Here is a 25,372-nt window from a genome sequence, read left to right as displayed (position 1 = left end):
CAGAACAGTTACACAGAGAAACCCTTTGTGGTTCCTCAAAATATTGTGTACCCTAATAAACTTATCTGGGGTCAGAGAACAGAACAGCCACAATATTAAACATAGAGATTACGCAGTGATAGCACACGCCTTTAATCCTAGCATTCCAGAGTCAGAGATCCATGTGGATCTCTGTGAGTTCAAAGCCACACTGGAAACAGCCAGGCATGGTGACTCACGCCTTTAATCCCAGGAAGTGATGGCAGAAAGCAGAAAGGTATATAAAGCATGAGGACCAGGAAGAAACTAGAGCTGGTTAAGCTTTTAGGCTTTTGAGCACAGTTCAGCTGAGAGGCATCCTGTCTAAGGAAACAGAATCAGCTGAGGAATTGGCAAGGTGAGGTAGCTGTGGCTTGTTCTGCTTCTCTGATCTTCCAGCAATCACCCCAATACCTGGCTTCAGGTTTGATTTTATTAATAAGACTCTTTAAGATTCATGCTACAAATCCGATCTCGGGGGGGGGGGGGGGGGGGAAGTAAAAATGAACTAACAGCTAGGTGTAGTGGTCCACATCTATGGTCACTGCTACTTGAGATGCTGAGCAAAGGACCACTTGAGCCCAGGAGTTCAGAACCGGCCTGGGAAGTGTTCTGAGAGCCAGGCTCAAACAACAACAACAACAACAACAACAACAACACACACACACACACACACACACACACACGCACACGCACACGCACACGCACACACACACACCGTCTGTTGTCTTGAGACAGTTTCACTGTGTAGTTTAAGATGGCCTAGAACTCACTATATAGAACAGGCAATTGTAAAACTCACAATGCACTCCCATTTCAGCTTTCCAAGTGCTTGGGTTATCAATGTATACCACTCTGCCTAGTTTCAAAAAGTTACAGATTGATAAACTAATTATAACAGGTGGCAGGCCAGATTTGGTTTGTCTGCCTAGTCTGCTATGAGTCTCCTCATGTATTATGTGGACTTACTCCTGTGTTAAGGTCTTGCAATTCAAGCATTACTTGGTTATCTCATTTCTACTGTAAAAATAATGGGCTAAAGTTAGGCATAGTGGTGCAGGCCCAGCTATTTGAGAGGAAGAGGCAGGAGGATTGCAAGCTTAAGGCTAGCCTGGACAAGTCAGCAAACTTCTATTAAAAAAAAAAAAAGTAAAAATAAGGGCCGAAGGTGTAGTTTGGTAGCACATTGATAGCACAGCGTATGTGACTCTTTAGGTTCGGTTTCCAATAATATACAAACAGAGCTGGGGCAGACTTGTGAACACTAATATACAAACACAGAGCTGGGGCAGACTTGTGAACACTAATATACAAACACAGAGCTGGGGCAGACTTGTGAACACTAATATACAAACACAGAGCTGGGGCAGACTTGTGAACACTACTTGGGAAACTCATATAACCGAGTGATTAATGGACAAACAAAATGCACTACATGTATATAAGGGACAGTTTTCGTCCTCCAAAAGGACATATTGATAAAGCACACATGAGTGGAACCTGAAAACATACTAAGTGAAAGAACTCAAACAAGGAGGTAATAGAGTGCTCACTTCATTTACATGAAATGGCATAAAGAGACACATCTATGCAGAGAAACTACATAACCAGTTCCAGGGACTAAGAGGAGAGACAGTGAACAGCCACTAAATGATTACAGTTTCTTTCTTTTTTCTTTTTTTTCTTCCATGAGACAGGGTTTCTCTATGTAACAGCCCTGGCTGTCCTGGAACTCCCTCTATAGAGCAGGCTGGCCTCAAACTCACAGAGACCCACCTGCCTCTGCCTGAGTGCTGGGATTAAAGGCGTATGCTACCACCACGCTGCCTTTTTTTCCAATTATAGTTTCTTTGAAGGTTGATGGAAATGTTCTAGAATTAGATCATGGTTGTGGTTTCCTATATCATGAATATACAAAAAATTAGTAACTGTAAACCGTTACAGTTTATTTTAGCCTTTTAAAACCAAACACTGTACAGATTAAAGGTATTTATAGACTAAATCAGATCTGAAAACTGCCAGTCTACAGGTTCATTTTGTACTACAAACCCTCAAATAACATTTCTTTATCAGCTTACATGTGCCCACAAGTATATGACATAAAAATGAAGAAAAGTGCCGGGTGGTGGTGGCACACACCTGTATTCCCAGCCCTTGGAAGGCAGAGGCAGGTGGATCTCTGTGAGTTCGAGGCCAGCCTGGTCTACAAAGCGAGTTCCAGGACAGGCTCCAAAGCTACAGAGAAACCCTGTCTTGGAAAAAAAAAAAAAAGAAGGAAGAAAGAAGAAAGAAGGAGGAAGGAGGAAGAAGAAGGAGAAGGAGAAGGAGAAGGAGGAGAAGAAGGAGAAGGAGGAGAAGGAGAAGGAGAAGGAGAAGGAGAAGGAGGAGAAGGAGGAGAAGGAGAAGGAGAAGGAGAAGAAGAAAGTCCTTTCCAATTAGTAAGAGTAAAGCTATACTACAGGCCAGTTAAGTTCACCTCAGCTTCCTTTTTCTCAGGAGTTTCTTTTTCATTTTCTGTGCCTTCCAAATTAGAACACAGAATAAAACTGTAAGGATTCTGTCCTTAATTACGTCATCAGCCTGGGATGGCGGCCCAGCCTAAGAAGTGGGCAGGCCCTCTGTGTGTGTGTCTCCCTTTTCTCTTTCCACACTCTCCCCTCCAGGCTGGCGTTCTCTCTCTCTCTCCCCCCTCTCTCTCCCTCCCTCTCTCCCTCTTCCCTCTCTCTCCCCCTCTCTCTCCTCCCAATAAAGCTCTAGAAAGGTAGCCATGGCTCGGGACTTCTCCAGCACTCCCTTCCGTTGGCATGGCCTCCGCGGGTGGCAGCCAGCCACTAGCGCCGCAAGCATAACCCATAACAACAGGGAGTAAAACGGGCATTAAATGTTATTGTGTTCTTTTTCTTTTGGTTTTGGTTTTTTGAGACAGGGCTTCTCCGTGTAGCTTTGGTGCCTGTTCAGGATCTTGCTCTGTAGCCCAGGCTGGCCTCAAACTCACAGAGATCCACCTGCCTCTGCCTCTGGAGTGCTGGGATTAAAGGCGTGTGCCACCACCGCCCGGCTGTTATTGTGTTCTTTATAAACACACAACCTCCAGGTAGTATACCACCTAAAAGCATATGCTGAACTTTCAACAACCTTAACAGGAGCAGAACATTCAGTTGAATGTCAACCACCGTTTGGATTTAAAGTCCAACCATTGGCAGCTACAAGCATGTGCTGTGAATGGCTTGAATACCAGTGTATAAAACACCAAGTAGTCTAGACAGACTGCGGAAGGAATCACAAGGGTTCATTTATTTCAGAGTATAATCAGGCCTTCCACAGCAGCACAGCAGGTGAGAGGGGACAGCACCTGAGGGTGGGACCTGCATGAAAAAGCCAAGGACAGGAAAAGGCATGGTGTGTGGGTGTGTGGGTGTGTGAAGACCTGAGCAATTGAACACGTGAGGCAACAGCAGGAGACAACTGGAGAGGTGGGGCGGGGCTGGCTGGATAGCACTCAAGGAAATTTAGCATTTGTTAAATGAAATTCTAATTTACCTAAGTGATCATTTGCTGGTAAATTTTCAAGGCTGTTTTCTGTCATTTCAGATTTGTGTAATGTGCTTCTCCTCAGCTCCCATTAAACAGAAATGATCGAGTCATCTTGCTGAGGTTAAGTCTAAAGGAGGGCCATTTGACTGACCGATTAAAGAGCTATTTGAGTAATAAGAATACCTTCCAAACTCTCTGCAGTGCTGATCTGCCATCTCTTCCTTCTTGCCGCATTTCCAAACTGTAGCTACACCTTGAAAATGTTGTCACCTTCTGTCTTATGACTGACTGCACTACATCACACACTTTCTACCAAGTTCACCAGCAACATTTGCTGACAACCAAGAGGAATAAAGTGACCAAGAACTACATTTCTTTACTCTCATCCTGGGACAGAGCATGGTCACCACATCTGAGAGGAAAGCATAAGAGAGAAGGTTCTGAAGGATGAGCTACCTCTTAAGTGCACAAAAGTGCAGCATCGACAGGCATGGAAGGGCTGGGGAGACATGATGGCTCAGTCGGTAAAGTCCTCAAGCATGAGGTCTCGAGTTTGATTTCCAGCAGCCATGGGAAACTTGTCACATCTTCCATTAGCCCAGAGCTGGAGAGCCAGAGACAAGAGGGTCACTGGTGCTTGCTGGTCAGCCACTCCAGCTCAATCGGAAGGCCCCGGGTTCAATGAAAAAATGAAGTTTAAAAATTAAGTGGAGAAACAACACTGACCTCTGGACATGGACGGACGGACGGATGGACACACACACACACAGAGTCTCAGCTAGAATACTGAGTTGGCCAATAACAGACTATGTAACCTAAGAAAAGCTACTTACAATAGTCTTTGTCTTACTTCCCTGATCTAGAAAAATGAAGTAATTATATCTAGTAGGCTCCCCTTACCTATGGTTTTACTTTCTATGGCTTTAGTTACCCATTCAAGTACAACCCTAAAGAAAAAAAGGAGGTACAGAGGAGTGGGGGTGAGCAAGTGATGGACTATATTCATATAACTTACTACAGCATATTGATCAAGGGTTCTATCTTACTGTTTCTTATCTCTTTACTGTATATAACTTATAAATTAAAATTGACCTGTACGGTAAAACTTCAATATATGTAAGCTGCATCATTATCTAGTTTCTGATATCCACTTGGGTTCCTGAAAACTTATGGCAATGTTTATCTAATAAAGTTTATGCTTCAGATTATGCAATTCAATATTATCCAAATCATTTAGAACATAAAAGGCTCAAGTAAATGGCACACAAGTTAGCTATTTTATCCACTATCCTGTTTCATAAAAACAACTATGTATCGGTGTGCTTTGTTTACTGAACCTCCTTGCAAGAAATTATGATTCATACAGAGAACATGCTCAATATTTATAAAATGGGTGAATAAGGAACATTTTCTTGGGAGTGTCCCTGAGTCTAAGAGTTAAGACTAAGTTTGGATAATACAGTGAGAGACCTTATTTCAGAAAAGAAATTAAAAAAAAAAAGGAAATGTAAACACTGTGTTTAAGAATAAGAGTCACAGGAAAGTCCTCTTGATTTTGTGCTCAGTTTCTGCAGTGTGAGGCTGAATCTAGAACCACTCATGAGCTTGGCAGGCACTCTCCACTGAGCTCCACTCAGGGTGCCATGAAAGAGGAGAATAGTACCCCAATATCCTTCTCCCCCTCTGCTCGCTCCACAGAAGGCCTCTATCATAAACTATTTCCTCCTTACCAGAAAGCACACCACCAGCTTTTGCTGAGAGGTGTTTACGGAACAGTGATATGAAAAGCCTTGGCACACCTGTTTTGAAGTAAGGAGAAAACCACTTCTACAGGCCTTGCTCCCCCATACAGACCTCTGCCTTGCTCCTCCACACAGACCTCTGCCTTGTTCCCCCATACAGACCTCTGCCTTGCTCCTCCACAGACCTCTGCCTTGTTCCCCCATACAGACCTCTGCCTTGCTCCCCCCATACAGACCTCTGCCTTGCTCCCCCATACAGACCTCTGCCTTGCTCCCCCATACAGACCTCTGCCTTGTTCCCCCATACAGACCTCTGCCTTGCTCCCCCATACAGACCTCTGCCTTGCTCCCCCATACAGACCTCTGCCTTGCTCCCCCATACAGACCTCTGCCTTGCTCCCCCATACAGACCTCTGCCTTGCTCCTCCACACAGACCTCTGCCTTGCTCCTCCCCCATACAGACCTCTGCCTTGCTCCTCCACACAGACCTCTGCCTTGCTCCCCCATACAGACCTCTGCCTTGCTCCCCCATACAGACCTCTGCCTTGCTCCCCCATACAGACCTCTGCCTTGCTCCCCCATACAGACCTCTGCCTTGCTCCTCCACACAGACCTCTGCCTTGCTCCTCCCCCATACAGACCTCTGCCTTGCTCCTCCACACAGACCTCTGCCTTGCTCCCCCATACAGACCTCTGCCTTGCTCCTCCCCCATACAGACCTCTGCCTTGCTCCTCCACACAGACCTCTGCCTTGCTCCCCATACAGACCTCTGCCTTGCTCCTCCATACAGACCTCTGCCTTGCTCCTCCCCCATACAGACCTCTGCCTTGCTCCTCCACACAGACCTCTGCCTTGCTCCCCATACAGACCTCTGCCTTGCTCCTCCCCCATACAGACCTCTGCCTTGCTCCTCCACACAGACCTCTGCCTTGCTCCCCCATACAGACCTCTGCCTTGCTCCCCCATACAGACCTCTGCCTTGCTCCCCCATACAGACCTCTGCCTTGCTCCCCCCATACAGACCTCTGCCTTGCTCCCCCATACAGACCTCTGCCTTGCTCCCCCATACAGACCTCTGCCTTGCTCCCCATACAGACCTCTGCCTTGCTCCCCCCATACAGACCTCTGCCTTGCTCCCCCATACAGACCTCTGCCTTGCTCCCCCATACAGACCTCTGCCTTGCTCCCCATACAGACCTCTGTATATAGACAAGTGGAGCAGCATCACACAGGTTCTTTGCAGAAGGCATCAACAGTTACTGTCAATCTATTTCCTATCACTGGACTCAAGAGGACAGTGAGCACACAGGAGTTTAGGCCGCACTTTTGTAGGTCACCTTTTCTCTTCTCCTCTGAGGCCTCACAGAGGAATTTTTGAGTTAGATATTTGGAAGAGTTTTACTTTACTGAGGAAGAGTCAGCAAGGGCTTGGTGGGGAAAAGTGCTTGTGGACACATAGCACACATTCACTTGTGCATGTACACACCCACACAATAATAAAATAAATATAAAAAAATTTTACTAAGAGAATACTTTGTTTTGACTTTTAAACTACACAATGAATTGTCCATCAAAATCAATGTCAATAGGCCTAGCAAGATGGCTTAGCAGGTGAAAAAAAACACTTGTTGTGCAGGTCTAATGACCTGAGTTCAAAACCCCCAAAACTTGTGTAAAGGTAGACTACCAACTCCTCAAAGGTGTCCTTTGACCTCCACATTGGCAATGTAACATTCATGTCGTTCCTAAGACTAATAACTTTAAAATTTTTATTTTTTAATATTTTGTGTGTGTGTGTGTGTGTGTGTGTGTGTGTGTGTGTGTGTGTGTAGAGGTGCTGGCAGATGCCAGAGGCATTAGATACCTTGAAGTTGGGTGACTGTGAGCTTACTGACTGGGTGCTGGGAATCCATCATAGTCCTCTAGAAAAGCAGTAAGTTCTCTTAATCACTGAGCCATTTCGACAGCCCGAGAACTATTTAACCATAAGGAAATGCTAGAAAACCAAATTTAAAAAACATTATTTTATGTGTATGAGTGTTCTGCCTGCATGTATGTAAGTGTATCACAAACATGCTTCATGTCTAGACCAGAAGAGGGCATCAGACCCACTGGAACTAGTGTACAGATAATTATGGGCCACCATGTAAGTGTTGGGGATCAAACCTGGATCCTCTGCAAGAGTATCAAGTGCTCTTAACTGTTGATCAAACGTTCTAGCCCCATAAATAAAAATGTTTTTGGTTTTGTTTTTTTTTTTTTAAATCAAATTTAAAGTCTTCCAACCCCTGTTAAGTGCCACGTAAATTTCTATTTTGCAGCTGGGTGTTGTGGCACACACCTTTAATCCTAGCACCCAGGAGGCAAAGGCAGGTAGATCTCTGTGAGACACCACTCTGGTCCCAGAGCAAATTCCAGGAAGCCAGAGCTACACAGAGAAGAAAAAAAAAAAAAAAAAAAAAAAAAAATTCTATTTTGTTCCCACCCATATTCTGTGTGGCTTTTACTTTTTATTTATTTTTTTATGTGTCTGGGTGTTTTGACTGCATATATATCTGTGCACCATGTGCATGCCTAGTGTCCTCAGAGACCAGAAGAGAGCACTACATATCCTGGAAGTAAAGGTACAGATGGTTGTTAGCCACTGTGTCCAGAAGAGCAACCAGTGCTCTTAAGCACTGAGTTAATTTTCCGATCCCTTTATTTTATTTAACTATTGATAGAAATTTTTTTTTGAGACAGGTCTCAATATGTAGCCCTGGCTGGCCTCAGATGCACTCTGCCTCCCATGCTAAGATTGAAAGTGTGCCACCACCCTTTGATTTTCCTACTGTGGGTGGAAATAAACAAATACATTGAATGAATGACCAAACTGGACAACCACATGAGCAAATAGTAGTAGACTTTATGCCAGAACTAATCCTTAAGAGCAAGCTGTTAAACAAAAATAAAAGCAAAACAGAAAAAAAAAAAACAAAAAAACACCACCCTTCTAGACTACAAGGGTATACTTTAAAATTATTACGCCTCACCAAAGCAGCCCAAATATTTGTTATATGTGAAAACGTAGCTTACTAGTAAAACCACCACCAGTACTTCAAATCATATGAACAATGGTCAAAAAAGCATGGTATTTAGGATTTAACTACTGAAATGTTGAATGTGTGGAAATATCATTTCACTATAAGGCTTAATTATCTGTTTTCAAGCAATATTTCATACACTGTGTTGTTTTATGGATAACTTCTTTAAAGCATCAAAGTAAAGAAAGAATATAATGTAAAAGACAAAATAAACACATGACAGGGCATGTAAATTCCTTCCCATCACTAAAAATAAAAAGTATAACTAAAGTCGGGCAGTGGTGGTGCATGCCTTTAATCCCAGAACTGGGGAGGCAGAGGCAGGTGGATCTCCGAGTTTGAGGCCAGTCAGGTCTACAGAATAAGTCCTAGGACAGCCAGGGCTAATAAACAGAGAAACCTTTTCTTGAAAAACCAAAACAAACAATACACACACACACACACACACACACACACACACACACACACACACACAGACATAAATAAATAAAACTAAAGATGTCCACTTAGTTGGGAAGATAGCTCAGTTCAGATAGTGTTTGTGGTGCAAATCTAAGTTTATTCTCCAGAACCAACATTAAAAAATGAAACAAAAAACCTGATGTAGAGGTTTATGTCTGTAATTCAAGTGCTAGTCCTGGGTGTGATAGCACAGGCCTTTAAACCTAGCACTGGGGAGGCACAAGCAAGTGGATCTCTTTTGAGTTTGAGGCTAGCCTGGTCTACAGAGTGAGTTCTAGGACAGCCAGTGTTACACAGAGAAACCCTGTCTCAAGAAAAAAGGAAAGAAAAGAAACAGTATGGTAAGGCCTCCAAAAATTAAGCAGTATTTATCGTAAGATTTAGTAATTTCACTCGTGGGCATGTAGCGTAAGTATAAACTCAAAGCAGTATCTGTATTAGTATGTTCACAGCAGAATTATTCACAACAGCCTTAAGGAGGAAGTAACTCCAATGGTCACTGATGGATACACAGAATGTTGTGCCTACACAGTGAATTCTTAAAGACAAAGGAAACCATCACACATATACTAATATGGACAGTGTGCTAAGTGATTCTTCTGATAGGAGGTTCCCAGTAACAAAATTCATAAAGACCGAAAGCAGATTCTTAGGGCTACAGATGGAGAAAACAGGAACTTCATGTTTAACACGTTCAGACTTTAACATGTAGTGGAGGTGGACTACAATGTAAATAAATGTTGGGTCTGAATGCCCCAGACCCTATAAACGTAAAAATGCTTATAATTGTCAAGTCTCTGACATATCTTTCCACACCCCATCAACAAGTTCAATAAGCGTCTCAGCGTTCTGTTACTGCTTTGGTTTGGTCCAGGCTGGCCCAGACCTTCCACATCCTGCCTCGGCCTCCCAAGTGTGGAGAGCACAGGTGATGTCACCACACCTGCCAAGATTCTCAGATGAGTAAGACACTGCAGTAATGACTTGAACATTTTTTCCTCTTTTTTTTTCCTTTAAAATAAAGTCTTTTACAGGAAGGCTCTCAACTGAAAAAAATGAGGTAAAAATTCAGGATTATAGAGTTGAGTAGAGGAGCAGAAAATAGAAGAGATTATAAAACAAAGTAAAAGAAAACACACAAAAAAAACCTTGTTTAGGTGTTTCTTCCTCTTTTTTAGTCTCCTCATCCTCTAGGGTGGGGCTTTCCTGGGAAGAGTCTTCCTGTCGGCTAGAGTTTTTCAACAGGACAGGGTCAATTTGTGCTTTCAGGAGCGCAAGAGTCTCAGCCAACTCGTTTCGATTTCTAAACAAGGGAAAAATAAGACAGCATAAAAATCCTTCTGAGTCTAGTGAACTTTGTGAACAGCACCTACTGGAAATTAAAGTAAGGGCAACAACACAATGATGAACATCAAAAGTCTGGGAGCAGTCTAACAAACCCCGAATTCTAAACCTAAGCATTCTGGAAAGAACACACATTAAAATGTCCTGTCTATCAAGCAGAAATGTTATTTTCCTTACTGAACAGAACAGAACACACAACACTGGGTGGAAACAAAGGTAGGTACAACATTAAACAAGTCAAAGGGTGATCCCTTTTTAAGTATTTTATAATGCTTACGGAGATCAATGCAAACTTTGCTGTGGCTCTTCTAACAATTCAAATTTCTGTGTGTGGTGTGTTGGATGTCTTCCTTAACTACCTTCCATGCTTTTTTTTTGGGGGGGGGGTGTTTGTTTTTTTTCAGACAGGGTTTCTCTGTGTAGCTTGGAGCCTGTCCTGGAACTTGCTCTGTAGACCAGGCTGGCCTCAAACTCAGAGATATGCCTGCCTCTGTTTCCTGAGTGCTGGGATAAAGGCATGCCCAGCCCCAGGCTTTTTTTTTTTTTTTTTTTTTTTTTTAAATAGGTCCAAGTACAGGTCCACCGATCCCCACCCCTATACTGGTGGTGGGGTCACAGACACTTGCCACAGTGCCAGCTTCTGCGTGGATGCTGGGAATCTGGACTCCAGTCCTCACACTTGGGGAGGAAGCATTCAGCCATTTCCTAGACTCTGTATTGTGTATATCCTATAGATGCAATCTGTAGATAACGACACAACACTTTCAATAATTTATTGTATTAAATAAACATAGTGAATCAATGATATTGCTATCTCTAGCAACCATGTGGGCAATCTACAGTTGTTAGGAATCAACATACTTGTCTGAGTTTATATGCTACCAATACATTATTATGCTTGTTCACATGTAAATAATTGGAATATCATCACTCCAGTGATAAGATGTGTTCAGGAAAACCAGGCGGCAGAGGAGGAGTTCCAGAATGCCAATATCAGCTGTTCAACAGCAACCACCGGAAGGTTTTCAATCTCTACCTGTGGTGCTGGTCTATGACCAACATGCAGAGCTGGAAGGATGGCTCAGCAACTGAAGACTAAGCTCACAAACAAAAACAGGCAAAAGCTATTGTACAGTTTGTTCCAACTTGAATTTATTTTGAGTCAGGGTCCCAATGTATAGCTCACATTGATCTCAATCTCTTAATCCTTCTTAGTGGCCCAAATGTTAGCATCTGCTGTCATATAAGGCTGGGTTTTCTTTGTTTAAGGTGACAACTGAGGGATCTAGAAAGGAATCCCTTCCTTAGTGATAAGGAGATATTCTGGTATACGGCTGTTGAAATGCTCCCACGGATCCCCAAGTATTGGGACCTGACTGGCAGTTGGGCATTTGGTTATGATCTAATCACTGAGTTAATTTTTTCTTAAACGACTACTACAGTGGCTTTATGGGGGATTAGGAAGCAGGTAGAGCTGATCTCAAGGCCCTTTCTCTGGGTACTGTGCTGAATGAGATAAACAGCCTCCACCACATGCTCACCCCACCAGGACGCTCCTACCACAGGCACACACACAGTAGGACTGACATGAGCTAAAGCAATTCCTCCCTTTGTTAGGTCTCAGGACAAAAGGCCTAAAAGTTTCCCAAGTGCTGGTAAGATATCTTATTGAGTAATGTGCCTGCCTTACAAGCATAAGGACCTGAGTTCAATTCCATCAAAGATAGTAAGCTCGGGTATGGTGGTGCACACTTGTAACCCTAGAGCCAGAGAGGCACAGATAGGAGTGTCTCCCTGAGGCTTGCTTGTCAGAGAACCTAGTTCCAGGATAGTGGGAAATTCTTTTAAAAAATAAGTAGACAGCACCCGAGGCTGCTGTCCTCTGCCTTCATATGCAAACATACTCATTGAGCACACACCAAAATCAGATTCACTCATATAAGCCCCTGCAATGTGTATAATGACAGTTTTTGCAGTTAATTAATATCACCTTCTTCACATCCATTGTCAGAATCATGATGGTTCACCATTATTTTGACTATTTCATCATGGGTCAATGAATGAATGAACAACTGAAATTTCAGTACTGATGTTAAAAAAGTGGATATCCATTTCTTCCAGCTTCTATAAGAGCCTTACATTGGTTTGTTGTTGTTGTTGTTTACCCCCCCCTATATGTAAAAAAAGAAATCTTTGATGGAGAGGAGCTGTAGAAGGATCAGTGGTTAAGAGCACTGCTGCTCTTCCCAGGACCTGGGTTAGATTCCCAACACCTACATGATGGGTCACAACCTGTATGTAACTGTAGTTCCAGGGAATCTGATGCCTCCTTTTGGTTTCCATGAGCACCAGGCATGAATGTGGTACAAAAACATATATGCAAGCAAAACACATCATATGCATAAAATACTTTAAAAAATTTAAAGGCATTTTCCTTGATATGCAGAATCCTCGGTGATCATTACCACCACTGCCTATAGTTGGAAGGTAGAACTGTACCAAGCCAGCACACCTCTGTCTTTAATTGCTGTGTGGGAATAGCACAGAGATCACAGATACAGAGGCTCCTTCCCTCTGCTACTTCCTGGAAACAGTCTTATGTATCCTGGCTGTTCTTATACTCTATGAAGCCCAGGATGATCCCGAACTTCTGCTCTTCCTGCCTCTTATCTCTAAAGCGCCAGAATTACAGGAATAGGCTACCATGCCTTGAATTTAAGAAACTCCTTTTGGCCAGGTGGTGGTAGTGCCAGCACTTGGGAGGCAGAGGCAAGTAGATCTCTGTGAGTTCAAGGCTAGCCTGGGCTACAGAGTGAGTTCCAAGGCAGCCAGAGAGAAATCCTGTCTCCAAAGAAAGAAAGAAAGAAGAAAGAAAGAAAGAAAGAAAGAAAGAAAGAAAGAAAGAAAGAAAGAAAGAAAGAAAGAAAGAAGGGAGGGAGGGAGGGAAGAGGGGAGGAGGGAGGAGAAAAGAGAAGAAACACCTTTTGGAAACATTCCACACCCATGGTTCTGTTAGCCGCTATTAATGTGGGTTAAAAAAAAGTGTTTATTCTTAAACTAAGGGTGAAACAATGAAGTTACATTTACAGTACAGTGTACGGCATGAATGGTGGTTTTGTACGGACTTCCACCTGGAATGAGCAGAATCATTATCAATGAATAATAAAATTTTATAGTCATCGCCCAGTGCGGGTTTGTCTTATAAGTATGAACTACTTACTGTTAACAAAACTATTTTAAAACAAATGAGAAGAGGTGTCTTTCTTTAGTGATCCTTGCCTTTTTGCTAGCATAAGAAGACTGAACTCACAGCAGGAAGTCCATGAACTCAGCAGCCCATCACTGCTGGCTCACACACTATGCATGTGTGGCAGAAGCTCAGACTACCCAGCAGGGAGCTTTGTCCTGCTACACTCAGCAGCAGCAAGAAACTCCAATACCTCATGATCAGATCTTTAGTCAATTCAACTCTGCAGACGTGAATTCTTAGTCTTTCCTTCCGTGTGTGTCAACAGCCCATCAACTCCTCACCAGCCGCTCCCCAGCTTTCCCTCAATCAAAACAGATCTTTACTTAGTTACTGAGCAGCACAGCACTACGGGGCAGGTGATCACAGTAAGTGATGGATCCCTCTCTCTGTACAGAGGCAAGACCATCCTTTGAAGTGTTATGCGTCATTTTTCTACTTTCTATTAACTTCCCTTCATTACTTATTGACACAGTGCTGTGACAGTTCATCCTTGTACTGATAGACACACTCATTCCAACACCAGTTTTCGGAAGGCTGTACACTAATGTCCAGCTTTTGTAGCAACTTAACCCTTCTGTGCCATAGACAAACAAATATTCCTGTTGCTCACAGGTTATCTGGGGGCCTTTTTGATTCAACAATAATTTAGATTCCAAAGCAAAAATTAAAAGCCAGTGAGTAAGGCTGGTAGATCTTAGCTTGTGGAGTAGCACATGCAAACCTGTCACTGGCGCATCTGGACTGCACAAACGCTGTGTTTTCTTTTCTGTGGGTATTACTGTGTTGGACAATGTGAGGACAAGAGCTCTGAGCTGAAGAGGACTAAGAGGGTGGCTGTTCCTTACTTGAGGATGCTGAATTAACTATATGTTGAATGCCTATGTCTTCTGACAGCACCAATCACACAAGATCAGTGGTGGAATTTTGCACTTGAAGCATCAGGCCGTTTGTATTAACTTGTATTAGTTCTAGATTTCGGATTCTTTTCCAAACTAGATTTTATACACATACAAGAAATGAAAGACTAAATTATCTTTATAAAATTGGTCTCCCTGGGAAAGAAACAAAATTGCCACTAGTGGAAATTGATTAGCTATTAAAAAAGTATGGGACTACATGTATTCATACCCATAATATGAGCATAAATAATAAAATAAAGAGTACGTTTTACTTTCTTCTCCTTTTTTATGGGGGGGGTTCTTTTTGAGACGAGTTTTGTCTGTGTAGCCCTGGCTGTCCTAGAACTCAAGAGATTCACCCTTTAATCCCTCTGCCTCCTGTAGTGCTGGGATTAAAGGCTTGTACCACCACCACACAGAAGGAATATAAAACTTAACTGTCTATCAGAATTTCAGATTAGATGCCCTTTGAGAGTCTTAGCTGATAATGTATTAATTTTATAGAAAAAATAAGATTCAATTACTTGTAAATAATGTATTTTTCATGAAGATCTGATTTCTCATTCATTATACCAGTTTGTCTTTTAGCAAAATTATGTATACACTTAGTGTTACTCCTTTACCTCTACCCATGTGCTATTTTCTAGAGTCATGTTGGGTTCTCAGAAGTATACTGTAAATTACGTCACTAAATATCCATATTACTGAAAAGATCCATTTAAATTACTTATGCTGCCAGGCAGCGGTGACACATACCTTTAATCCCAGCACTCGGGAGGCAGAGCCAAGTGAATCTCTGTGAGTTCGAGGCTAGCCTGGTCTACAGAGCGAGATCCAGGACAGGCACCAAAACTACACAGAGAAACCCTGTCCCGAAAAACCTAAATAAATAAATAAAGACTTATGCTGCTCTGAGTAGCAAAGGAAATATACCAAAAAAAAATAAAAAATAAAATAAAAGGTAAGGAAAAAACTCCCTAAAAAGCTTTTAACCTGATTAATGTTTTTAAAAACAAGCCTAATCCACACACATTGGAGTATAAAAAAAACAGAAAATTATCTACACCTAGGTATTTCCTAGATTGTGCTAAAAACAACAACAACAACAACAACAACAACTTAAATATTCTACATTTAAAGTAGTCAGAAGCCAGGTGGTGGTGGTGGTGGTGGTGGTGGCACACATCTTTAATCCCAACACTCAGGAGGCAGAGCCAGGCGTATCTCTGTGAGTTCGAGGTCAGCCTGGTCTACAGAGTGAGTTCCAGGACAGGCTCCAAAGCTAAACAGAGAAACCCTGTCTCGAAAACACCAATGGAGGGAGGAAGGGAGGGTAAATAAGATAGATAAAGAGCGTGGTCAGAGAGAATATATATTGTCTCTATGCACATGTACATCGCACACAAAATTTAACTGGATTAAAATTTTCCTTTTAGATTTATTTTTTATGTATAAATCTTTTGCCTGTATGTATGTATTTGCCCTTGGGGGCCAGAAGAGGGTGCGACATCTGCTGGGATTGGCGCTAGATGTTTGTGAGACACCATGTTGGCTGGTGTGCAGGGAACTGCGAGCACAAGAGCTCTTCGCCACTGAGCTTCCACTCTAACCACAATACCTAGGGTCGCCCTGTAGCCCTGGCTGTCCTTGAACTCAGAGATCCACCTGCCTCTGCCTCAAGCGCTGGGCTAATAACTTCAGTTGTTATTATTATTTATACTATTGTTAGTTATTATCAGCCGGCTAATAACTGTATCTGTAAGAGTAGACTATAGACCCTAACAACAACCTGGATATTTTCCTTCCCTCCTCTCTCTCTTTTCTCAACACTCTTCCTTCGAGCATCTAACAGCCATATCCCTCCAAAATGTCGTGTTCGCTTAGGACGTATGATGATTGTACTTCTGTTCTCCTAGTCTAGAAGAGGTTTCACATGATTAATCAATTACAATGAGTTTGTGTATACACACAAGTATGTATGGGTATGTGTGCCTATGTACACATGTGTGGAAACCAGAAGAGTTTGTCAGGTGCCCTGGTCTATCACTCTCTACTTTATTCCTTTGAAATATGGTCCTAGACAGCTATATAGAGAGCCTGTCTCCAAACAAACAAACACACAAAAAACCCCATACACATAAAAATAAAAACACATTAAAAAAAAAACAACTCGTAGAAGGAAATCTGTTGGGTTAGTTTGTCATGCTGACTATAGTATCTGTAGGTTATAGTAAATATCCCTGAAGAGTGTGTGTGTGTGTGTGTGTGTGTGTGTGTGTGTGTGTGTGTGTGTGAGTGAGAGAGAGAGAGAGAGAGAGAGAGAGAGAGATGCCCAGCCTAAATTGTGTATGTTTTAATAAAGACAAAGATAATAGCTTCAGAATAATGTAGCTATGAAGAGAATGCAAAATGATCAAGGTCTAGATTTATTTTAGGGCAGACAACTCTTCCATTTTGGAGGAATGGGACACTGTCTTCACTACTGTTTTATGTAATAATCTGTCTGCCATGCTCCCTGTTGTTCAGAGTGTGAATTAGTGGTAAGAGCTAATCCTTTAGGAACAACAACACCAGAAGACCAATAGTAACAAAACAGATAAACTGGAAGAAACCTAACTGCAAAATAACCTTTTACATCTGGCTCTTTCTTGGCACCCTAGGTCATTCTCCATCATTACTCTTATGTATTGTCTTAGCATTTATGGTTCTGTGTCTTTCTCCCACAAAATAAAGCATATTGTAGCATAAATATAGCGAATAGTTTACATTAATTTGCATTATGGTTTAGGGTACAGCAACATTCTTCTGTCTCTTCATATCAACTATATGTTACTGAGTTGGCAAAACGAAAAGTGAGTGACAACAGCCTTTTATTAAAAGCCAAGAAAATGGAGGCATGTTAGTAATGTCAACAATGGAACTAATAAGAAAACACTAATCAGCAATTTTTAAGGCACTCAAACACAAAGGCATAGTAGTGCATGTCTATAATCCCAGCACTCTGAGACTGGGGTAGGTAGATCACAAGTTCAAAGACAGCCTAGGCTATATAGCAAGATCTTTTCTCAAAATAAAGTGAACAACGTACAACATCCACAGATATGCGACTATTTCCCTCAGGCCTGAATGCTGGCAGACCTGACTCCAGAGTCTCCCTTTCATCTCATCATTTAATTTCCTATTTTTATACATTTTATTTTATATTAATAGTTGTAGCGTTTCTTTGGCCTAATTTGTGGCAATCCTCCTGCCTCTGCCTCCCAAGTACTAGAATTGTAAGGCAGACACCACCACACCCTGCACAGGGCCCACCTTCTTAATCATTATTTTATTAGCAAAATAGCTAATGTCCTGACAGTTTTAGAGATGGCTCCATGGTTAAGAGTACTCTCTACCCTTGCAGAGGACTTGAGGTCAGTTCCCAGTACCCACATCAGGCAGCTCACAACCTGGAATTCCATTCCAGGAGATCCAGCTCCCTATTCTGAACTCTGTGGAGACCTGCATTCACACATGGATAACTCTCAATACATACATACATACATACATATATACATATACATACATATATATATATATATACACACACACATAATTAAAACATATATACATATACATATATATATATATACACACACACACATAATTAAAAACAATAAAACACATTTTAAAAACGTCCTGACAGTCTATAAATAGAGATACATGAAAATTATACTCACTACTTAGAATTCAAATTTCTGTAAATGACTGTTAAAACCACAATCAATTTAAACATATTTCTAGAGGTCCAACTTATATTTTCTTGTAAAATTGTATTGCTTTGAAATCATGTCTTCTATAAAGAGCAGGCTAGCCTTAAATTCATGATTCTCCTACTTCAATCTCAGAAATGTTGGCGTTACAGGCTTTTCTACCATGCCAGTGTTAAAATAAACGTTCAAATCAATTACTTTGACAAGGACACTCACAGTACTAGTAATTCTTGTTGCTATGAACAATATCTGACAAAGAGCAACATAAGAAGGGTTCCTCTGGCTTTAGTCTGAAGGGATACAGCCATCATGATTGGGAAGGGATGGCAGTAAGAGCAGGGGGCAGTCAGGAAGTAGAGAACAGACAAGGGAGTAGGGCAGAGCTACCAAACCTCAGGTGCTGGTCCTTTTGACTCACTTCCTCAGACTAGTTTCTCTCTCTCTCTCTCTCTCTCTCTCACTCACTCACTCACTCACTCACTCACTCACTCTAGGCTGAGGATCGAACCCAGGGCCTTACGCTCTACCACTGATTCATCTCTTAAAGATTCCATAATTTCCCAAAAACAATACCAGTAGCTGGCACTAGCTGGGAAGCAAGTGTTTAGAACATGAGCGGGGCTGGGGGTTGGGAGTGAGGGGGTTGGGAGTGGGAGGTGGAAGACACAGATATATATCCAAACACTAACACATAGGTTTAAACCACTATTATCAAGATACCACTAAAGATACCACTAGTATCACAAAAATACTCCCTCCTCATGTCCCTTCTTACTAAATCCCTTTTGCCCACCAAAACAAGAAGAAATATGGTGTTTTGTTTTTGAGACAGGGTTTCACTAAGTAACCCAAGCTGGCCCAGAACTCACTAGGTAGTCCAGGCTAGGCTAAAACTTAAGATCCTTCTGCCTCAGCTTCCTGAGCACTGAAACTGTAGGTGTATGAAACCACACCTGGCGGCAATCAGAGCTTTGATTAGTATAATCAGATTTTTTTAGTCTTGCTAATACCCAAACTTTAAACAAATGCAATCAAATAGTATGTGCTTTTTGGCTTCTTTCACAAAGAGAAATTTTGAGAAAATTCCTATCATATGAGGTCATTCCTTTTTATTGCTAGTAGTAATCTATTCCACGAGTACTGTTAGGAAGAATGATGCTGTACTACGTATGGCAGCTGATGTAGTGGGTTCAAGGCCAGCCTGGGCTACAGAATAAGACACTGTTTAAAATTCAAAAGCAAGCAAAGAATAAAGACTTGATGAAAATGCTTATATAAACCTTGTCTTTAACGTAAGTACCAAGGAACGAAACTGATGTAATGAGATAAGTTTATTAACATTTGAAGACATCACCAAACTGGTAGCTAAAGTGATTGCAGTACTTATTCTGAGTTGTGTTCATGTAATCATTTAGTAGAGATGAAGTCATACCTAACTGTGGTTTTCACTGGGAATTCTCATTTGTTCATTTTAATATTAGCCATGTGTATATCTTTATGAAATAACCATTCAACTGTCCACATCAATTTTTTTTTCTGTATTAGTGTTAGGATCTGAACGTTTTCTATAGTGTCCCTCTGAGTCTAAAGAGGGACCTGATTGAGTCTTGTCTACTTGAGATATCTGTGCTAAAATTCCCTTGTCCCTGATAGCCTACTAACACATTTGTTGGTCTATATTTTACACTTCTTTTTCTTTCATAAAGAAATTATACTGGGTATTTTTTAATAAATGATAGTTACAATTAAAAAAAAAAAAGAAATTATACTGGGGGTGGAGAGATGGCTTAACAGTTAAGAGCACTGGATGCTCTTCCAGAGAACCTGGGTTCAATCCCAGCATCCACATGGTAGCTCACCACTGTCTGTAACTCCAGCTCAGGAGTTCCGATACCTTCACACAGATACACATGCAGGCAAAAACCAATGCACATAAAGTAAAAATAAATGCATTGAAGAATTAAAGAAATAAAGAAAAATTTTAAATGGTTTATTTAAAAAAATTTACTGTGAGTAAATAATATTATGTATATTATTAGATCAGTTGTTTAAAAAAAAAGGATTTTCTGTACTTTTACTGAGGCCTAAACTAGTGATGGAATAACTGTAATAAATACTCTTCTGGTTTGATACGAACCGAAAGTAAGCACCAACAGGACTTACACAGTTTGTTGTTGAAATCTGTTACTATTACCTAGTTAAACTATATAAAACTGGGGTTGGGGATTTAGCTCAGTGATAGAATGCTTGCCTAGCAAGCACAAGACCCTGGGTTTGGTCTTCAGCTCCAGAAAATTTAAAAAAAAAAAAAAAAAAAAATTACATAAAACTACCACTTTGGGAAGATGTACCAATGCTAACAAACAGCTCCATAAAATTTAACTTTTACCTAAATTATCAGGAGGATATAAGACGGTTTTTAATGTGGAATACTGCATAACACATATATGCATTAACTACTCCTTTTTTTTTTTTCGAGCCAGGGTTTCTCTGTGTAGCTTTGCGCCTTTCCTGGAACTCACTCTGTAACCCAGGCTGGCCTCAAACTCACAGAGATCCGCCTGGCTCTGCCTCCGAGTGCTGGGATTAAAGGCATGTGCCACCACCGCCCAGCTGCATTAACTACTTCTAACATGCCTCATATACTTATATTAATTCTGCAATAAGCTGAAAATAGACACTGGTATACAACAATAGGATTTTGATTTGTTTTTAAGGTGGATATGGGGTGTGCATGTAGGTTGAAGACAGATAATGACTTTTTGTGTCTTCCTGGATTGATTTCCACTTTCTATATTGATGCAGAGTCTTTCAATTGAACCCAGTGATAGCTCCTCCAGGGATCCTAAGCCCCAGGCCCACACAGCAGCAAGTACTTTACTCCATTCAGTCATGTCCAGCCCAACAGAAGTTCTTAAACTCTGGTAATACATTGATATTACACTGTCAGTAGCGGATAAATACAAAAACTATCACTCATGGTGGGTTTTCAGTTTTAGAAAAACACAGCACTTAGTTTTGAGTTCACAATGTCCAGTTACCTCTGAACTTACCAGTCATTGACAAGGCTTACTTACTACTAATTTTAAAAACCAGAATTCTAAAGAGTAAACAATTTTTGTTAAGTAAGTATCTGCTCAAGATGATACACAAACATATTCTGAACACTGGCTGATCACTAAGAATAAGAATGTTATTCAGCTCTGGAGAGATGGCTCAGTGGTTAAGAGCACTGGCTGCTTTTCCAGAGGTCCTGAGTTCAATTCCCAGCACTCACATGGCAGCTCACAACTGTCTATAACTGTAGTTTCATGAATTCCAATGCCCCATTCTGCTGTGTAGATGTACATGCAGACAAAAACATCCATATACATAAATAATTATCTTCTGAAAAATGTTATTCAAACCTCAAAAGAAAAGTACTACTTTAAAGGATCTGTTTCAAGTAAAGGAAACTAGCATTTTCATTTCCTTAGTAAAAAATAATATTTTCTAGTTAACAACAACAACAAAAAACACCCTAAGTGTGGCTTAAACAGTAAAAAAGCCAAAATTCTATTTGTACTGCTTGTTTTTCTTATTCCCTGAGTTTCTAAGAAGACTAATGCCTCTTCTTTTTCTTTCTTTCCTTTTTTTTTTTTTTTTTTTTGCTTTTTGAGACAGTGTTTCTCTGTGTAATAGCCCTGGCTGTCCTGGAACTCCCTTCATACACCAGGCTGGCCTCAAACTCGGAGATTCTCTGCCTCTGCCTCCCAAGTGCTGGGTGAGCCACCATCATCCAGCTGATTAATGCCTCTTTTAAAACTCTCTTTGCATAAGCCAGGTTTAATTAAAACACCTCGAGAGCATCTATCATCCAGAAGAAAATAATTTCTCTGTAATATGAAAGTAAATGATCTTATATCTTTGGAACTCAGTTCTGCTATACCTCAGCCCTTTCAATCTCATCACAGATATTCCCCCAAATTAAGCCTTTATATGTTTAAAAAAGATATTTGCTGCAAGCCGCAAAAATATACAAAGTAAGATTTCAGCTGACTATGACAAAGCTAATACCTGGAAGAAGCTGAAGGCCTTCCAGAGGTCAAGCTGAGGCTCCAGGAGTCTTGGTGATATTGGCTTTTGATTATCAGTTGTTTCCTGCTCTGAGTTTCTTGTGTGCTGTTGTAGCTTTTCCATCATTTATTGGGCACCATTTCCCCTCTACTAAAGGAATATTTAGAGAACCTTGTGTGCTGACAGCTATGCACAGCCAGAACCCCAGTTCAAGCCTCCCTGTAATTATTGTCATTGGCAGCAGCATCTGGCCAGGTCAATGCCCAGTCGGAGGAAAGTACCTTATCAGAGATACCTCTGTTCTCTCTAAGAACAGACTTAAGTGTCCAGACTAGCCATTTGAGAAGGCCTGGAGGATATGCCAATTAAGCTTAACTTCCTCCTTTCCCAAACCTTACCTCTAGTTCCAGATCTCCCTTTAACTATGACCAGAGGCATCTAGCTGTACACAAGTTGCCTAGCGACCAAGCACACCTTCCCCCACCCAGCAGAAAAAACAGCAGATAGCTTGGACAGATAGGAGCCACAGGAAAAAAGAAGACAGTTTTATTTTCTCCCATTGACTTAGCAATTTACAGATTATTAACATTTTCTACCAATCACATTTAAGGTTGAGCACATAAGATCCTCTTTCTTAGATATTACTCGAATTTAGCCTTTAGTTAATTCATTAGTCACTTCCCTTTTGGGTGACAAATGATAATTAACAATTATTGCCCCTCTATGTGATTCTTCTCACCCCTCCATTTGACCCTGGAAGCCTGGTGGTCACTGCCTGAGGAAAATTCTTACCTTCCTTGATGACCCTGTAGAATTCAAGCCTGGTGACCTTGCTTGACCAGGGGTTTGCTATTGTTTGGGTTTATAACTGGACTCTGGAGAGACTTGGGGAGGACAGAGAGGCGGAGAACGGAGAAGGATGAGGATTTTGACCAGAGAGTATGTGTGGACGAGATGGAAGATGAAGAAGAGTTAGACAGGGAAGTACTAGCTGGGTAAGAACGGGATGATAAACCCCTAGATGAGACAGAATTAAGATGAGAGAATTAAGATAGAACTTAGAGGGAGCAGTAGATGAATACAGGGAGAAATCAGGCAAGAAAGGAGCTAAAAGAGAACAGAAGCTTGCAGAGAGAACTGACACAGATAATAAAGTGTATGGACTAAGGAGTTTCGTGAACATAGACTCATTTCTTTTCATCAAAGATTAATTATCAGCTGGTTGTAGATTCTTCCCGGACCCTGGGTGGGGACTATCAAGGGGCTGGACCCCCCATAGTCCTTCATAGATATCTCCATAAATTATTCTGTATCAATCCTTAACATCTTTCAATTAATAGTCTTCCTATTCAATTAGTGTTCTTCCCATAAGGAGTTTATTGTACTAAATATTTTTCTCTTCAAGTTTGGGATCAGAACTTAACTATATTCCAGGTATTACCTCATCAGGATTAAGTGAGATTATACCTCATCTTTCTTTGTGGACACAATATATGTTAAGTACATGTTGTCAGTGGGGGTAAACTGAAGGCTTCACACATGCTATGCCAGTACCCTTAACTAAACTATTACCCACCCTACCCCATTACCCAGGAATACCATTTTTGGGGAGAATGTGCTGGGTATGAAATCCAAGGCCTCCCTCGGGTAGGCAACTAATTAACCATAACCTGAGACCAAGGAATTTCTTTTGTCTTGAGACAGGGACTCTCTGCATAGTCCTGAGTGTCCTTGCAATCACTATGTAAATCAGGCTGGCATCAAACTAAAAAGATCTGCCTTTTGGGCATTTAGCTCAGTGGTAGAGCACTTGCCTAGCAAGCGCAAGGCCCTGGGTTCAGTCCTCAGCTCTGGGGAAAACAAATAACAAAACAAAACAAAACAAAAAAACATGAGCCATCATGCACAGGCTGGCCTCAAACTCACAGAGATCCGCCTGGCTCTGCCTCCCGAGTGCTGGGATTAAAGGCGTGCGCCACCACTGCCCGGCAGTCCCAAACATTTCTACAGTTCTGTGGTCAGAGTTTCTGAGCACAATGACTAAGAACAACCCAAGTGGGGTCTGGTGGTACATGCCTTTTTAATCTCATCTCTCAGGAGGCAGAGGCAGAGGCAGACAATCTCCGGGAGCTGAAGGCTAGCCAGGGACACAAAGTGAGAGCCGGGTCTCCAAAAACAACAGCAAAGTCAGGTGGTGGTGGCGCACACCTTTAATCCCAGCACTCAAGAGGCAAAGCCAGGTGGATCTCTGTGAGTTCAAGGCCAGCCTGGGCTACCAAGTGAGTTCCAGGAAAGGCACAAAGCTACACAGAGAAACTCTGTCTCCAAAAACAAAAACAAAAACAAAAACAAAACAAAAACAAAACAAACCCAAAACAAACATACACACACACACACACACACACACACAAAAAACAACAAAGCAATAAACAGATTCATAAAGGGAAAAACAACCTGCTACAACTTCACAAAACAAATTCCTATTGGTAATTACCATGAGAGAAATTCTCAGGTATTCTTTAGAGCGCTGGCTTCTGCACAATGACTATATCTCATCATTTGATGTTTACCAGAAATGAATATTAACACACGAAAGGGAATTTCTGTTTAGTTTTGGGTTTTTTAGTTTTAAATTCTGTTTGATTTTCATCTTCCTTTTGAGACAAAATCTATTGTAGCCTAGGCTGGCTTTAAATTTACTGTGTAGTTAAGGATAACTCTGAATTTCTTTTTTCTTTTCTTTTTTTTGTTTTTTTGTTCTTTTTGTTTGTTTGTTTTCTTTTGTTCTTGTTTTTTTTTGAGACAGGGTTTCTCTGTGTAGTTTTGGAGCCTGTCCTGGAACTCACTCTGTTGACCAGGCTGGCCTTGAACTCACAGAGATCCACCTGGCTCTGCCTCCCGAGTGCTGGGATTAAAGGTGTGAGCCGCCACCGCCCAACAACCCTGAATTTCTGATGCTCCAGCTTCCACATGGGGTTAGAAGAATGTACCCTGGGTTTATGTAAACTGGAGACTGAGTGTCTAAAGAAGCACCTCCAGGAACTGCCACATCCCTGTGGGCTGGGTCCTGACTCCTGAAGCCAGAAGCTGCCAGAAATAAAGCTAGTCATGGCTGAAGCGAGGAAGAAACAGAGAATCCTAACCATGAGTTGATAAATACTTCTTTCACAAAGACACAAAGTTTCAGTGTCTGGCATTAGAAAGGTGGTCAGCAAGGGTCTCTGTGTGCA

At 41.5% G+C, this 25,372-nt stretch overlaps 1 protein-coding gene across 1 annotated transcript in view; it reads right to left on the bottom strand.

Annotated features, from left to right (window-relative positions):
* Positions 1 to 25,372, bottom strand: part of Rsf1 (remodeling and spacing factor 1) — a 125,347-nt gene that overhangs the window by 34,736 nt on the left and 65,239 nt on the right. The window contains exon 5 of the mRNA XM_036186883.1: positions 9,990 to 10,144. Coding sequence (XP_036042776.1) covers positions 9,990 to 10,144 — 155 coding nt within the window. The remainder of the gene's footprint in view (positions 1 to 9,989; positions 10,145 to 25,372) is intronic.

The sequence above is a fragment of the Onychomys torridus genome, chromosome 1 (genome assembly GCF_903995425.1).
Source record: "Onychomys torridus chromosome 1, mOncTor1.1, whole genome shotgun sequence".
NCBI classification, from domain to species: domain Eukaryota; kingdom Metazoa; phylum Chordata; class Mammalia; order Rodentia; family Cricetidae; genus Onychomys; species Onychomys torridus.
This window is presented reverse-complemented; position numbering and strand designations above follow the sequence as displayed.